Source organism: Scomber japonicus, chromosome 20 (genome assembly GCF_027409825.1).
Source record: "Scomber japonicus isolate fScoJap1 chromosome 20, fScoJap1.pri, whole genome shotgun sequence".
Classification (NCBI taxonomy): domain Eukaryota; kingdom Metazoa; phylum Chordata; class Actinopteri; order Scombriformes; family Scombridae; genus Scomber; species Scomber japonicus.
In genome coordinates, this window is record NC_070597.1 from 13,250,932 (window position 1) to 13,268,344 (window position 17,413).

At 38.1% G+C, this 17,413-nt stretch overlaps 2 protein-coding genes across 4 annotated transcripts; one reads left to right on the forward strand and one right to left on the reverse strand.

The window, feature by feature from the left end:
- The first annotated feature begins 2,728 nt into the window (after nucleotides 1–2,728).
- LOC128381642 (phenylethanolamine N-methyltransferase-like) lies at nucleotides 2,729–4,494 on the forward strand. Its single transcript, XM_053341687.1, has 3 exons — nucleotides 2,729–2,900; nucleotides 3,662–3,872; nucleotides 4,056–4,494. The coding sequence occupies exons 1-3, from the start codon at nucleotides 2,729–2,731 to the stop codon at nucleotides 4,492–4,494; spliced, it is 822 nt and encodes a 273-aa protein (XP_053197662.1).
- Nucleotides 4,495–7,447: 2,953 nt separating this feature from the next.
- Nucleotides 7,448–15,696, reverse strand: LOC128381662 (protein phosphatase 1 regulatory subunit 1B-like). 3 transcript variants are annotated; one of them, XM_053341707.1, is made up of 5 exons: nucleotides 15,360–15,696; nucleotides 9,703–9,786; nucleotides 9,266–9,341; nucleotides 7,912–8,004; nucleotides 7,448–7,744 (listed from the first exon to the last, which is right to left on the reverse strand). In XM_053341707.1, the coding sequence occupies exons 1-5, from the start codon at nucleotides 15,486–15,488 to the stop codon at nucleotides 7,620–7,622; spliced, it is 507 nt and encodes a 168-aa protein (XP_053197682.1). In that variant the 5' UTR covers nucleotides 15,489–15,696; the 3' UTR covers nucleotides 7,448–7,619. The 3 variants fall into 3 exon arrangements, with proteins under 3 accessions (XP_053197682.1, XP_053197681.1, XP_053197680.1); XM_053341706.1 differs by having other exon boundaries at nucleotides 7,882–8,004; XM_053341705.1 differs by having other exon boundaries at nucleotides 7,876–8,004.
- Nucleotides 15,697–17,413: the final 1,717 nt, after the last annotated feature.

Genomic DNA, 17,413 nt, shown 5'->3' on the forward strand with positions numbered 1-17,413 from the left:
AAACAAAAAGGCATAATGATATCCTTCAAATTAGAAGTAATACACAATGTGTGAGTACCCCATTGCACTTGAATCAAAATATATCCCCACTTCTTTGATTCAGATTCAAATTTTAAACAGATCATTGGAGGCAGCAGTGATGTTCAGTTCGGGTGGTGCAAGACGAGCTGCGCTGGACTGTAGCGTCATGGAGGAGGACTGGCAGAGAGGACAGAGCTACACCGCTCACTGGCACAGCATTAACCTTGTACCACACCTACACAGGTTAGTGACCATTTCATTGACTCAAGCACCTAAACTGGGAGATATTTAAGAACCTGATGCAAGTATGCTTTAAACAAAAAGTGAGACAAATAAAATTTCAGGATGTTTTTGTATCCCCTCTTACAGGCCGACAATGACAGAGGCAGAGCGCTCAGGGAAATACTGTGAGGCCAGGAGGCTCCTCCAGCGCTTCCTCTCTGGGGCCATCAGTCAGAGGCTCCCACAGCCCAAAATGCACTTACCCAGACGGCCCCATCATCAACCTGTCGCAGCCCCTTTTGTCAATGGGTCAAAAATGCAACCAGTTCACATCCAGAAGGAAGTATGCTGTGTGACCATGAGTCCAAAGAGCATTATGTTACAGACGAATGAGAGGAAAACTATGGTGAAGATGACAAAGTTGCAGAGGTTCTTAGGCTGAAACTTTTGAAATTGATTAACACAAAAAAATGTTTCAACAAATACTAACGAAAGGATTTTTGTTTGCAGTTTAACTAATTTTGACTGTTGTTCATAATCTAGATTCTTGTTATAATGTTCTTTTTTGACTAGACTATGATAATAAAAAGATTAACTGTGACAGAAGGAATTCATCATTAACACAATAAGCTTTTAAGGTCAGTGCTCATAAATGTTTTTGTGGTTGACACAGGTTAGATCCTGTCTTCATTGCGAAGTTGTTTTTCATTAGGTTTGTGTCAAAATAAGACATGAACAAACAATATTTCAGATGTTTATTTTGGATAGAAATTTGGTTTGAGATTAAAATGGAAAATTCACATTCATGTATTTCACATGAATGTGCATTTATTAATTTTTCTGTTAATCTAAACATAAACAAAATAAATATTTCTTTCAAAAGCTGACTGATGTACAGTGTGCATTATAAAACTATGTTACATGCTCATTTTTTAAAACTTAAGTTATTTTATATCCTTGTGAATTTGGAATTATGAGAACTTTCCAACATTTCTGTCCAAAGCACTATAAACACTGAATGTTTACAGATTCTCCTAATGGAGAAAGAAAACTCGACCCCTTTTACTCAGTCTGGCTCGTGTCGTAATCTCCAAATATCCTAATTTTAACAGCATCACATGGCAGAGTTCCACATCCCAAATACCTTGTTTCTTTTGGACACTGTAATATGTTGGATGTCTGAAGAGGGTCAGTGTTTGTGTGTTTGGGATTCTGGTTCAGCTGCCAGGGATGAGCGAGGTGTTAAGAGACTCCTGGGGAGAATATTGTTGATTACAACATGGCTCTGCTCCACGTTGGTTCAGCTGCTGCTTTTGGATTCACTGGGAATAGATGGAAAATTAATTCAATCAGGGGATGAAGCTTGCTGTTTTGTCAGCTGGCCTCAGTGTTGAGCGGTTTCAAAATTTAGCAACTAATTTTAACTCAGCAATAAATAGGATTGTCCTACTTACAGCACAAAATAATCATAATATTGATCACCTACAATCATCAAGACACTCAGTCTTTTTGTACTGAAAATATAAGACACTCTCCTGATGGCTAATCTTTACTGGCTTTGCCTGAATTGGTAAATAAATAATATAATTATAATCCATTCAATATTCTGCACAACAAGAACTATAAACTATAAATGAACATCAATCAGTATTTCTAATACTAAATGATATCTAATAATATATAAATTATACCAATAATTTTAACAATAATAATAAAAATAATTAACCTTTTTCATATGAATTATATCCGAAGTAAAGATGCTGTTACAAACTCTGTGTATGTTTCCCTTTAAAAGCAAATTTTCAAGTCTGAGATTCTTCATCCTTTTCTATTTCTATGAACCTACAGTGAATCCATTTATATGTTTTATCTAGTTTAATTTATTTAATAAATAATATCCTCAGATTTATGTAACTGCCTGATTCAAGGCTCAGCCCCACCCTCTGATTTTGTAACTTATCATTTAATATTGCCTGTCAACATGGTAGACTTTTCTTTTCGTTCACGTTTATCTCTCCCTGACTTTACATCAACAAAGTAAAATGGAAAAGACAGAGGCAGACCTGTTTGTGTCTGTCGAACAGACCTGACAGGGAAAAACTCTACTGTTTCAATGTAAAAGGCCCTTTAGAATGATTGTGGAGATATGGATGGCCTGTGAGAGGTGGGTGGAAGACCTGAAAGCAATATGAGGAGTCCATTAGTGGGACTAGTGTTGGAGGAACCCCCCTAATCTGATGGTATCAGTGCTGCAGGGCAGGACAAAGTGGACAGAACAAATGCTATCAGGCAGCAACATGGGCCCAAAAACAGGATCACTATCTCTGCCTATGAAACTCAGACTAGCCCAAAGCACAGACACACACATTTTGACACAGACGCACCCACATGCACAGGTATATAATCAAGCTGAGGCGACAGCAGTGCACCTGAAGTCTGATCACCAAACGGAGGCGCTACGTAGAGTCATACAGAAAGAGGGAAGATGGAAATAAAGGGGACAGAGAATGGAATAGCAGCCATGGCAGCCTGCTACCAGAGATTTGATCCAGCAGCATATCTACAATACAACTACACTCCTCCACGGGCTGATTTTGAAAGAAAGGACAGCATAGTGCCATGGAAACTGGCGTGTCTGCACAGAGCTTTCACTGAAGGTAAGGATGGGGCAGAGGATCATGTAAACTTAACTCCAAATAGACTCCTCACTTATTAAAAGGCTATAAAAAGTGGCGTACACTTAGTGAATGATTAAAAAAAAAAGAAAAAAGATAGATTAAATATCACTTAAGAAAATGTAACACCACCCAGATTTAAAACCAATCCTTTTTTGTCTGGGGTGGGTCCCACCAATACTGCCAAAACCAAACATATCAAAAATCACAGGCTGAATTAAGGGCGTCTGAGCTAAAATATCAAATGAAATATTCAGATTCAGATCAATTTTGCATTTAGTATATTTAAAAATGGTAACTTGAATTTAGATGTATCATTCAGAATTGGAAATGTCTGATATAATGTAACGTGTTCTGCAAATAGCACATTTTTGAGGTGTGATGAACAAAGGAAATGTCTTTAGTAATGATGAAATAATGGCAAAATAGAGGGAAATACTGAAGTGTCTCTTTTTGTTCTCCCTTGAGTTCCTAAATTGTCTAAATACTTGTTACTAGCCTATTTCATTGTCCAATTTAACTTTTTTCATATTCCATGTACCCTGTCATAAAACTCAACATGTTTTCCTGTTGATGTCTTGTCCCTCATTTCTGAGGGATCCTTTTCATGTGACAGACATTGCAGATATGCTACTTTGCAATAACCCTCTGTGTTTTCTCTGTCAGAGATTAAATGGATTACAAACAGTCATTTTCTTCTTCATTTCAGAGTTTAATATCTTTTTTTCCCTACATCTTTCCAGGTGATGTGAGCGGTGAGCTGCTGGTGGACATTGGTTCAGGTCCCACCCTGTACCAGGTGCTGAGTGGCTGTGAAGTTTTCAAGGAGGTGCTCCTCACAGACTACCTGGAGGTCAACCGCCAGGAGCTGAGGCGCTGGCTCCAGGATGAGGGAGGCTGTGGCTTGGACTGGACACCATACCTGCAGCACGTATGCAAGCTGGAGGGACGACGGTATGAAATGATCCCTTTTAAGATTTGAGATGTCCCCTTAGCATTGAAGTGTTTTGTTCTTGTGTTTACCAAATATAACTATTATAAAAGTTCTTCAGTTTGATTAAAAAAAAGTCATCTTAATACAAAGGTATATGAAGATATAGAAACTAAATCGTCATTCATTGATATTGTCTCTATCAGACCCTCAGCATGGACAGAGAAAGCTGCCAAGCTGCGACATGTCATCACGGACATCCTCCCCATTGATGTGCACTCCCCTCAGCCTCTGGCCCCTGATGCCCTTCCCTCAGTGGGGGCCGACTGTCTGGTGTCCTGCTTCTGTCTGGAGAGCGTCAGCCCTGACCTGGCTGCCTTCACGAGGGCCCTGGGCCACATTCGGAAGCTCCTGAGGCCTGGTGGCCACCTCCTCCTCATCGGGGCCCTAGGAGAGAGTTACTACTTTGGGGGGCCGGGGGTAAAGATCCCTGTGGTCCCACTGAATGAGGCCCAGGTCTGTGCTAGTTTGAATGAGAGTGGCTACACGCTAATCAGGCTGGAGGTTTACACACTGCCTCAAGACATGAGGGTGGGGGTTGATGATGTATCTGGGGTGTTTTTCGTAAAGGCAAAGAAGGAATAAAAAGTGGGAAAGATGATGGATAAAGCTTAATAAACATGTGCATAGCAGACAAATCATTCAGAAGAAAATATTACCAGTGAAGCTGAAGTTAGCAAGGAATTCAAATAAAAAATGGCATTATATGAATATTCCCACATTATCCCCATACTATGATTGTTCAAGGTTGTGATCATCAATCCTCAATATTCCAGATGAAAAAATTACAGGAAGCAAACAGCTGAATTTAATGTGTCACTTTATTACATTTGCGTTTCATTGGTATATGTCCTTTCTGAGGGTGAGTGAGAACATGAGATTCCCTTTTGCTAACAGCCGAGCTATCAGTGGTAAAAATGTAATTACACATTGCCTCCTGCAGTTCAAACACAGCTACTACAGCATCATGAATGTAACGCTTCAAAATGTGTTATAAGCATATCATACAATGTCACAACATTGCATTTTATAAACACTGTATTTTGGTAGAGTTTACTAGATGCCTTTTTTGATTACCATTTATTCAGCTGAGAGGTAGATGTTGTGTTTTGTACTTTGTTATATGTGAATAAAGAAGCAATGGATGCTATAAAAAAGCAGATTTTGTGTTCCCTTGTCTGACGTCATGTTGAAAGTTTTAGATAGTTTAGATGTTTATATTCTTATCCATTATGCAATACCATCAGAAAGATTGATTCCAAGTGTATTCTGCAACTTGACAATGACTTCAAACATACAAACAGAATCATAAAGAATTATCTTCAATGACAGAAAGAACAAGGAGTCCTGCAATGGATGTCATGGCCCCCACAGAGCCCTGATCTCAACATCATGGAGTCAGTCGGGGATTACATGAAGAAACAGAAGCAACTGAGACACCTAAATCCAGAGAAAAACCGTGGCAACTTCTCTAAGATGCTTAGAGCAACCAACTTGCCATGAAACTAAACTGCGTGCAAATGCAAATCAGTGCTGTTTTAAAAGCAAAGCATGGTTACACCAAATATTAGATAGACGATTTACTTTGCCTATCTGTTGTGAATATTGAGATAGATAGAGGCAGAAGATGGGTGGAAGCATGGTGCATTTCATAATACAGCTGTTTGGCAAATGCCCATAAAATCATGCATCATTCCAAGTAATTTCAGGTCAATGGATTATTGTCTTTCTATGTTATCAATTTTGATTATTTCAGATATGATTTGGGAATATGAGAAAAGTACTGAACACTGGGTGTCTTGTATATGGCTTCACACCAAGGACCATAAGTAGACACATTAGCAAAGAACAGTAGAAAAACCTGTGACTATTCTTGAATGATTATGAAATTACTGCAACTGTAATTAACCCTCAGAGGATCGCAGAGATGTCACTCAGCCAACATTACTGTCTTGGAGAGGCTGTGGCAGGCTCAGAATGGATATGTGTTCTATATTGGGTACCCACGAATCTCACCTCACCCACTTTATGCTAATCCCATTCGTTTTTTGCATGTGGTATGAAAGTATGATCTTAAAAATTGTGAATATTTATTTAAATATTTATATTTATATTTGAATATTTTTATATTAAGGGATCCCTAAACAATTTTGGAATTGCATGATTTTGGTATAAAGCTGAACAGAAACGCTCGCCATCCAATTACCAAAAGATGCAATTCTCATAGAAATCCCCAAATGTTTTGATACCAAATTACAGCACACATTTTTTTTGCACAAAATCTGCATAACAAATGGTGTTCATCCCACAAAAAGGGAAAAAAATGGGTTCTTGGATTTTTCACACATTTGGGAATGCAGAACAAATAGTCTGTGTACATTAAAGATGGGGCAATAACAAAGATAAGTGACAAACCTTGTTCAGTGTCCTCTAATCTAATAAAATCTGTTATTATTTCCTGCAACCACATACACATTGTCATATGTCCATATTACATGTTGACCTCATGTGGTGTCTGAAACACCAAATAAAGCCTTTTGTCTTTCTTTTCTTAGAAAAGAAATATGATCAGAACGATATACATTCCTACAGATTAACACTATAAACACCATACAAACACCAGTAGCCTATTACAATTATTTTATTAGCAATCAACACAAAACATTGTTTATATACAAGGTTAAAAATGAATCACACTTATCATTTGTATTATTTTGGAAAAATAGGTATGCTTTCAATTCCCATCAAAAAAATCTGCCACCAAAAACAGATAATGCTTACTAATCAGCATTTTACAAAAATAACTTTCATATTGACCAACCAGAGAAACTGTGCTGCATTATTGTTATTAGTTGGATTACTATGATATGATTTAATCTGGTGTAGTGGGACTTAAACTGTGTTCAGATAGTCTGCAATCCATCCTCCTTCGATTTCCTTCACCTTGCACACACACATCTATAGTACAAGGTTAAGGAGAGCAAAATGGATGCTCTGATTTAAATGTGGAAGCAGCCCTATATGCACTGAATTATGTACCGATTATTGTGTATACTTATTATATCATTTTATATAGTGTATACTTTTTCATTGATGGCCACTTACATATTCAGCAAAAACACTGTGGCCATCACACTAAACTAAAATGTCAAATATATTATCATAGAGTAGTGTCAAGTATGTTATTTGACCCTTTGCATCAAATGGAGATCCTGACCTGACTGAGCCATGTACATCTTTTGCTGTTTCTGATTGTTCTTAATGTGTGTTTTACCACTAATGCAGTGAAATGCTTTGCACAAAATGTTCTTGCATGCATCAAAAGGAGCAAGTATCAGAATATGTGTTGATATCTTGAATCCTGTTGCACTGAAACAAACGCACATAATGGCAAGAGAAGGTGCTATAGTTCTTAGCAGTTCTCATACTTTTTGTGCAGTGTCCTTGGCTGACTGGTTTTCTTGTGTCAGGTTAAACTTTTCCTCACACCTGCTCATTAATATTCTGACCTTCCTCAATGGCGTCTGTTTTCTTTTTTTTTTCAAACACTCTCTTTTCCACATTCAATTTGCTTGTCGCATGCATGCACACATTCACATGCCCAAATAACACACACTCATGTACACCCATGCACACACACATATGGTCCATACGTGCCTTATGCAAACCAGATTCTCTCACTCTGTCTCCACCAGAGCCTTCTTCTTTCGTCATTCTCCCTTTCCTTCGTCTCTTTCTTTGACCACTTCTTTAGCTCCAGGATGATCAGCACATCTGGTCAAACTGTCCGTTGAAGCAGACAAATCCCTAAATGGTTTGCTCTCTTTTCTTAGATCTGGCAAGAAATGATGTCATGGAAGAAAGTGTAAGCAACTTCTATGTATGCTGCAAGTTCTAATATGGGGTAGAAAAATGGCACAATGTGACAAACTGTTTATACAAGACTATACAAGAACTTCTATCTACCTGTACCTGAAGCTGTCTGCTGGCTCTTTTTCTCACCTTCCTCCTCTTCCTCCCCAGAAGAGGGCTCCTCTTTGTCCACAGAGCTCATGTCTAAGGAGGAGAAGTGAGCCTGGGCCATCCTCTGCACAGCTGGAATCACAAATATACAGATTAAAAAAGCACTCCACCAATTTTACATGTAAAATCCAGCTTGCATTTTAAGAAGAGGAGTGCTACTGTGACTCTGCAGAACTTTTCTAAAGTCTAAAAATACAACCGGGTTATCTCAGGTTGGCCTTGAAAATGCAAATCTTTCATGAATATCCTGCTTTACTGTACAATTGAGGGATTTAGAGTGTGGAAAACATTCCAGATATGTATGGTCGAATAAAAGACACACTTTAAAGATACTGGATCTCTCCTGCCTCAATATTGAACTTTTATCTGTCTCTTACAAGTCCACCAATTTTATGCAAGTATAATACTTAATTTCTAGAGTATCCAATTAATGGACCGACAATGGATGAATGCATGAATAGATTCCCTTTTTGCTATTTAAATATGAAGTAAAGAGAGTGTGGTGAAAGGCAGAGGAACAAATATAATACAAATACAATACAATCAGTCAATTAAAAGTAAATGAAAATTTTGACATGAAGATAAGGTATGTGCTGTAACTGCCAGCTATGAAAATAAACCAACTATCCCCCTGTGGGATAAGGAAAAGGCAATTGATCAGTCTTTTTCTTGCAGGTCATTTTTATTTCTGCAACACTTGTGGTTGGAAATTCCAAACTTTACCGAGCTTCTGCAGGTGTCTTTAGATGCATATCTAACTGAATCCATCAAACAGTGCAATATTTAATATTGAAAAATGTGTTATATGTGGATACATGTCAACATCATGTAAGAAGAATAAATCACTGTATGATGAGTGGCAATTTAATGGTTGCAAGAGTTAGGGTTAGGGCAAGTCATAGTTACCAGAAAACAAAAGTAAATAATGTAGTAAATATGCATATTCATAGTAACGAGTTTGTGCATTTTTATATTTGTGTGACTGTCTGTCGGTATGTGTGTGTGTGTGTATGTGAGACTATGCTGCAGCTGTGTGCCCTATTAATCCAGGATGATCCAGCATAGACTCACAGCTGTCTCTGCTCCTAATCCCACATAACACACACATTTACACACATACACACACACACACACACACACACACACACACACACACATTTACACATGCACACGGCTCTCACTACGGTTTTCGGATACACACATATCACAAGCAGATATAGACCAAATGTCAGTTGCCAGGAACAGAATTAGGTCTCCCAAATTCAGTGTTTGTTACATAAATGAAAACTCATGTGTGAATCAGACAAAAACACATCTGAGACCGTGCACTTGCCTTTGAGTGAGGGTGGCTGGTAGGTTGGTGTGTTAACCAGTTTGGCTTTTAAGACTCCATTTTCTCCCAGAACCCACTGCAGAAGTTGAACAATGGAATAATGAATTAAACTCAATGATATACAGTATGTGCAGGTAATACTATTATATCAGTGGAGTTGTAATACAGTACACCAGCCTAAAGTGTTATACCCTCAAATAGAGTATGAAATGCAGTAAATTGCTATTATTTTGTTCATTTCAATGGTGCAGAAAAGCCTAACAGTACTTCATTCACTGTCTCCTCTACAATATATAGTTTTGTTTTGATGCAAAGTGGTGAGTAATTCAACCCTTACTCATTCATGACGGACTGACACTAAATCATGTTCTAAAGAGTATCTGGGTCGATACTTTCCATGAAGTCCTAAATAGTCCACAGTACTGTAGCTGATCTACCTGGTGAGGCCCACTGTCTTCATCTGGTGACGGTGGGTCTGTCAGTCTGAAGAGAGTGGCGGGTGTTGGCCTCCGTCGTCGAATCTTGACAAAAAGAGAGAGAAAGACTCAGCTAGTGTCGAACCATACTGTGAAAATATGCATATATTTGCATATTTTTTTCCTATGAAAGCCGCTATCACAAACAAGTCTATTCATAAAACACAAGGAACAAGGTGTGAGGTGTTATTAAATACAATGGTGCAGCTGTGATGTCCAATGTGTAATTTTACTATCAGATGTATGTTGACCTGAACTTAATTCCTCTGGGACAATGTGACACGTAACTGCTGAATCATTCAAATCTTGCCTTCCGTGATTGGTGTTAGGTATGTGTGTATCCAATAAAATTAATATAAAGCCCGGTTTATATATAAAACATGGAGCAATAATTTTCAGTTGTTATTGCAGCCATTGTTATTACAAAAGTATACAACCTGATGTCGCCACAAACTACGTAGGTCACAAACTATGAGTTCAAATACTCCACATCTGTGTTCCAGTTGAAACATCATCCTTATGTATTGTTGTGCAATGTGCTGTGTTTATGCAATGTGTGAAAAAGAGTGAGTCATAGACACCGGCAGCAGTTACACAACCCATGAAAAATGTAACGGCCTGAGCAGCATCTGATATGAGGTAACAACATATCTTAACAATCACAGGGAATAGTAAATTAAGTAATTCAAAATCATTCACAAACTTAACATTTGCAATGAAGTACATTTATTCCCATTTTATGCTATTTACACTTCTACTTTACAACTTTTCAGAGGTAAATATTGTACTTTTTATTTTACTACATTTATTTTTAGTTATCAATACAAAACATACAATCAGTTTATAGAAATGTGTTACTGTTTGAAATGCCCCAAAGCATATAGTAGTTCAACCCTAACCCTCAATTAACTAGCTGAATATTATTTTCATTTTCAATAAATCTGACAATTATTTTCTCAATTAACTGATTCATTGTTTTGTCTATGAAATGTAAGAAAATTGTGAAAAACACCCATTATAATTTCTTATAGTTCACGGTGGTGTCCTCAAATGTCTTGTTTTGTCTGATCAACAGTCCAAAATCAATATTCAATTTACTTTCATGTATATCACAGAAAAGTATTGAATCCTCACATTTAAAAGGCTGCAACCAGCATGTTTTATAATATATATATATATATATATACATATATATATGTATATATATATATATATATAATAATAAGAAGAAATTATCCAAATCTTTCTGTACTGACATGGTTACTTGTGATTTAATTGTTCTTACAATTAAATCCCCCCCTCCTCCAAAAAACATAGGAATAAAACACCTGCCTCTGGCTAACAATACCTCAGAGTGTTATGAAATATACAATAGATTCATCACTATCTCATTTTGTAACGTGTTATGGAAATGCAAGTGTTGTGAGATACGAGGGGCTGCCAAGCCAATCAGGGCTAAGAGTGTAGGCATGGAATGTGTGGGCAGCGTTCACTCTGGAGTAACTCTTACTGTTTTAGCTTCACTCTGCATGCTGGATTCATACATATTCATCATTTAGGCCATTGTGGGAGAAAGAAATTTAAATATGAATTAAAAGGCATCCAATTAGAGGTTCAAAATGTGTCAACATGAACATTTCAGTGTGACAGCCAAATAAATATGAGCAGCGCCACACACAAAGAGGCAAAAAGACACACATCTCTTAGGGAAAAGAGTGTGCAGTCAAAGGACCAAACTGCAGGTTAAGCACCTGCCTGAGAGCCTTTTCAGAGACAAAGTGACTTTTTCTGAGTGTTTTGTTAGCACAGTTGCCAGGAGGTCAACCACCTAGGGATGATAGTATTTACATAAGGTTTTTGTTTTGCATGTCTGTGCCTGTAAATGCCTGTGGTAGCTCAGTGCAGCTGCAGTGGATGACTGGTTTCATTTGGCTGACATTATTGGTTGCTATTTATATCATTGACTAGCTGGTGGCATATCTGTTTTCCTGGTTTTATAAAAAGGTACATTGTATTACTTTACAACACAAGCATAAAGAAGGAGGTTGTTCCTTTAAGTACAGCCAGTCAATCATTTAGCTTAATTTAGAACAACATACAAAAAATAGGACACAGCCATGGGGATATTTAATAATAAGTGATATAAACTACTAACAATTTGTACCTATAATTAAAGAAACATTCATTTTTCATGTGACACATGACGTAATGACAATTATTGGCGTCAGTTGCTAATAAGGCACTATCTGACCCTCCTTTAAAACTTGGCAAAGGTCATTGATTTTACATGTTATTATCACCTCAAGCCCATATTTAAACAACCTACATCATTATAGGGTACTTAAAGAGGTTGTGCATTTGCTGAAAATGTTTTACCCGACCGACTGATAAATAAAACTTGAAGACGTAATCCATTTTGGCATGACGAGTCACACAACGCCATGCTGTGGCCAGCGTGAGTGAGGACAGATGGACCGAACGCTTGGCCAACTGTGCAAGTCTGATGTGTTTATAAATTCAGATTTTCTCCATCTTTTACCCCCAATTTGACAATCATTTAGCAAAATATGATAATAATTTTAAAAAACATTACAAAAGCAGTGTGTTAGTTCTGTCTTTGTGGCTATGAAATAGGACTTCAGTTCAGTGTGAGCATCGTTAATCCCCCACCTCATTTTGGAAGGCAGGATGACCTTCACGGTTATATGATTAAACTTCAATACATTAATCTGGATGTTTATATTGCATGATGGCAGCGCTGGGTAGGTACAGTGTCCCATGAGCCATTTATACTGAAATAACCTATCCACAGACAATTAAGAATATGCAGAATAAATCCCTTTTTTCTGTTCAGTGCTTTCAATTCATTCTGTGAATAATCCTTTGTCGAGCTTGATTTGGTCATGATGTACTCAAGAAATTCTAACATCACATCTGATTTGAACAGGAATACAGAGAAAACAGATGACTGCACACATATAGACTGTGATATGGATGTGTTTTTTTCACCTGCAATTCATGACTGGCCATCATTAATGTGCCATCATTCCAGTTTGTGAATGGGAATAATGAGTTAACAAGATATGAAGTGTGGATTTGTTGAATTAGACTCTTCAGGGTTTAGTGTTCTCAGCTCTACTGTGGGGAAAAATTTTTGTTGGCATGAGCTGTCCTTGCCCTTGATTTAGGCCTCAGTCATCCACAGCTAATCTCTTCCGTTTTAATCAGTTGTCTCCTCGGCTGATGATTTCTCTCCCTTTCCTTTTCTCACATGCCTTCTGTTATCCTTCAGTTATGTTTCTCCTTTTTTCCTTCTTCTCACTCTGCTTATTATTTTCCTCTTCCCTCTCTCTCTTACCTCTCTGCATGTCTGCTTGTCCATGCTGTTGCTTGCCATGCTTGCCATTTTAATACTAATGCTCTGTCTGTGTTTAGAAAATGCTGTAAACAAGCATTTACCTATAACCCTGACACACACAGACACACCATGTAGGCTGCTGTTGGCTGGTCCCACTGAAACTCACACAGGTATCAATCAGCAAGACGAGACATCCTCCACCAAACCTCACAGGGCTTTTCTAAGATGACTAGTGATATGGCAATGACCTTTGGCACTTAAAGTGTCCTTGTTGTGCAGTTGTTTTGAACAGTCACTCCTGAAAAAATCATTCATTAACTGAATCTTTGGAATCTATGCCATGGTAGGCTGATATGTATATTTCAGGGCAGGTGGCAGCAGTAGCCTAAAGGCAAGTGACAAGTGCATGTGTGACCAGAAAGTTAAATCTTCAGTGTGGTGTTGTGGGAAATTACTGAGTGAACAAGAAATGGTCTTCAGGTCCTTTGAACCAAGACCTATTCCCAGAACAAACAACTACATGCTGAAGTCAATTATACAAAGAGCAGAAATAGAAATGTGTCCATGTACCAAGACATTATGCATTGAGTCTGTTGCAGGTGATGGTTTGCTGGTATTTTAAAGATTGCAGAAGTCTTAAAACACCAGCTTTCGATTGTTCTCCACAACAATTATTAGCAAAAGATTATCCCTGGCAATCCGATCTCCTGTTTATGGTAATACCTGAGTGTTAGGGATGCTTTCGTGGCTATAAGAGGACATATCTTAAGACATCTTATGATGCAATAACCTTGCAACCTTTTGCGTGCTTTACCAGGGAATACTTCTTTTTGTTTTATTTTTGTTAAAACCATGGTGGAGGTTTATGGTAATCTTACTTGGTCCTGAGCCAGCAAATTGCCAGGGCATCTTATAGGGACAACTGACTCAGCTTATGTTCTCATGTGATGCTTTCATTGAGCATTTATAGGTTAAGATTTATGATGGGAATGGATCTAAATAATAATAAAAAACTATGGCAGTAACGAGCAGTCTGCATATGTTATTATTAGCAATAATGTAAAACTTCCCTGGATAACTTGCTTGAGTGAAGTACCTTATTAACACTCTGGCATTTCCATGGGATTGCTTAGAAAAGCAAAGACGGAACAAATGGGTAAAGAATCTAGTTCAAAACTCTGGAGACTGCAATTCGGGCTGTAAACAACAGATGTGTGAGAAATATTTGAGTTTGTATATTATTGATTTATTCATTTATTTTTACATACCAGGCTGATCCAAGCTCTCCATGCAGATGCCCCATGAAATCGTCAAAATCCTCTACTGGGAAGAGACAAGCATTCTTGACATTGCACCTGCTTTCCAGTGAGATTTCCCAACAGCGTGTCATTAAGACAAGAATGTGTTTTGTATTAAAAGCAGAAGAAGTGGGTATTAAATCTGCGTGAAGCATCATTTGGCTGTTCTGCATACACTCCAAACTCTGACATAGTTTCTATCTGAGTCAGTCAGTATGTTCCCTTTGTTTGCTTTAGGATGGTTCAGCATAAGCTACAGAAAACTCGCTTACGCTTTATATATTTGACATAATACACCACCACCATCACTATTTGACTTGTAGTGTGATCTGCTACATTTTGTTTCACACATGAAGTACAGTATAAGTGCATTATTGCTCAGGTACTCATCTCATTCTCAATACTACTAACAATGCTGTATCCCCCGCTTCTCCTGCATTCCTTCTGAAGGGCAAAGATGCCTCATCACTTTTAAAGGCTACAAAAACTGAGGCTGCACAGCTCAGCTTAATCCCAGTGCTGCCCATACCCTGCTGCCCACAGAGTAATACGCAACATCAAAAATACAGAGTTCTGCAAAGTCGTGCTAGACTGGTTATGTAACTGTCTGTCAACCTTAGTGGGAAGACAGAGAGGAGGACAACACTCTTCTTCTGTTGATGAAAGTTGGAGGCATGCATGTTGAATAATTTGCAGAACCCTTATTAGAACACCACGTGGATGAAGTGCTTTAAAAGTCAATTGACAATAACATAAATCTGCACTTGAACCTCACAAAAGTCTAAAAGTTAATGTGTTTAGTTCTTTCATGTTTACGATGCAAAAGGCATTACTTCTCTATATGACCCAGATTTGACCTCCTTACCACACACGCATGTACGCACGCACATGCACAACACTGCCACAACCACTATCATCATCATCATCAATGTAGGCTCCACACTACACCCCCTGGCTCTCACCATCTCCACCTGTCGCGGGTCCAGCTGAGTGGGCACTGAGGAAGGCACGGAGAACTGGATCTTCCTCCTCACGTCCTGATCTGCCTCTCGCTCCATCACCTCCGTCTCTGCGGGCAGCAACGGGTCCATGGCATCCAGCCTGTCACCTCCACAGCCAAAAGCTCACAGATGTCCCACTAAAAAGTCCAGTCCGGAGTCAGTTCCGATGTGACTGCCTGTGTAAGCCGTATGACTACCCAAATAGCAATTTATGGTAATTTAGATGTAAGTGAGCATCTTTTTGTCCCAGGAGTCCTCTTCTAGTCTTTTTGGAGTCTTGAGTTGCGTTTGTCAGCTTTGCTCTCCTCCTCCTCCTCCTCCTTCTCCTCTCCCTCCCTCTCTCTCTGTCTCTCCTGCGGACCTGCGCTGTGTGATGAGGAGAGGAGGGGAGTGAAGGTGGGGAGAGTGTAGTGTGGCTTATGGTGCTTTCAGTTGCAGTCGGAAACGTGGTAGTTTAAAAATGGGCCAGGAAGCAATTTCCCCTGAGATCAGTTGGCAGCAAAATGTACTCAAAAAACACTAAGTAGTGGTTTGGTCCTTGTGACTGATATATTGTTATATATGACATCATTAGATTATTAATATTGAAGTTTGCATCTCATTATTATAGCTGCTACAGGTGGAGCTAGTTTGAACTACTTTCAAACAGGTATCTTTCCATCCGAAAAGTGAAGCCTTATACCGACATTCTCTCTAATGGCCAGCAGGGGGAGACTCCACTGGTTTTAAAAAGAAGTCTGCTTAAACTTATTCATAGGCCTAAGAAAATACCTCTTAATTGATTTATTACCCAGGTAGACCGTTTTTATAGTCGTATTCGCTAGTTTAAAGTCTTATTTAATACAGCATGATGTTGATTTTCTAAATTATGGTCCAGAATAAAATAGATGATAAAGCAGCATGCTATGAGGTGTGGCTACCTTGTGATTGACAGGTCGCTACCACAGTGACAGCGTTGGTTACGTAACGTAACTATGGTGTAAGTTTCACAGAGGCGTTCATAGTGTGTATTCAGATCATGAAAGTTAACTGTAACATTTTGTTCAGTGACTGGTTGTATTAAAAAGACCCTCTAGCATCAGCATCAGCATCAGCATTATAACATAAACTAGGCTATACAAAAAAAAATCAAAGATAGCATGGTTAAAACATGCTTCAAAACAACCTTTTTCTGTCCTTTTTCTCTCATCTTTCATTTTTGGTGAAATATATTAAATCATTTGAATATTTATTGAAATGAAACCTGTGAGAAGTTTAGAAAATCACTATTTGGATTACAACTCATAGACATCTGATAGGCTATGTAACCCGACTACACACTGCTTTTTGTAAGACATCAGGAGCCAAAAAGGTTGGAAACCACTGGTTACATCTTTAACAATTTGTTGTATTTTAAAAGCTTGTTATCCATTCATCAAATCTACATTTGCAAAATAACTCATGCTGTCAAATAAATGTAATGGAGTAGAAAGTACAATATTTCCCTCTGAAATTAGTGGAGTGAAAATATATAGTAGCATCAAATGGAAATGCTCAAGTCTACTTCAGTAAATCTACTTAGGCTGGAAATAAAATGTAAACTGTTGCGATACCTCCAGTGTCACACAAATTCAAAACATGCTCTGCTCATGCTCTGTTGTACATTTTGGCTGTTGTTGATATTCCTGCAACCAATGAGGTGAATGTGGGGATGGTTGGTAAAGCTAAATTGCATTGATATTAGTGAGAATATTTTAGAATAAATGATACATGTGCAGTTTGTGGTGAGGAGCTGAAAAATTCAATTGGAGTCTTTGTGAAATGTCTTCATGCAAATAACAACAAAGGATTCTTTCATATATTTTCTTATTAGTGTTTCTCAGAATAGGTTCAATACATTATTATTCTTTAATAGCCAATGGCTATAAATTGAACTGTAAATATAGAGGCACTGTCATTTGGGAAATAAGTTGCCATGGTAATGATTTCTCTTCACATTGCTGAGAGTTTGTAGTAGAGTAACCGCAGTGCCTGTG

Excerpts from the sequence above, each read along its gene's own strand:
- LOC128381642 (XM_053341687.1), top strand. The coding sequence starts at position 2,729 with ATGGAAATAAAGGGGACAGAGAATGGAATAGCAGCCATGGCAGCCTGC. Across the intron at positions 2,901-3,661 it reads GCACAGAGCTTTCACTGAAG|GTGATGTGAGCGGTGAGCTG; the intron begins GTAAGGATGGGG and ends ACATCTTTCCAG. Across the intron at positions 3,873-4,055 it reads TGCAAGCTGGAGGGACGACG|ACCCTCAGCATGGACAGAGA; the intron begins GTATGAAATGAT and ends TGTCTCTATCAG.
- LOC128381662 (XM_053341705.1), bottom strand. The coding sequence starts at position 15,488 with ATGGACCCGTTGCTGCCCGCAGAGACGGAGGTGATGGAGCGAGAGGCA. Across the intron at positions 9,787-15,359 it reads ACCCGCGACAGGTGGAGATG|ATTCGACGACGGAGGCCAAC; the intron begins GTGAGAGCCAGG and ends CTTTTTGTCAAG. Across the intron at positions 7,745-7,875 it reads GCAGACAGCTTCAGGTACAG|ATCTAAGAAAAGAGAGCAAA; the intron begins GTAGATAGAAGT and ends ATTTCTTGCCAG.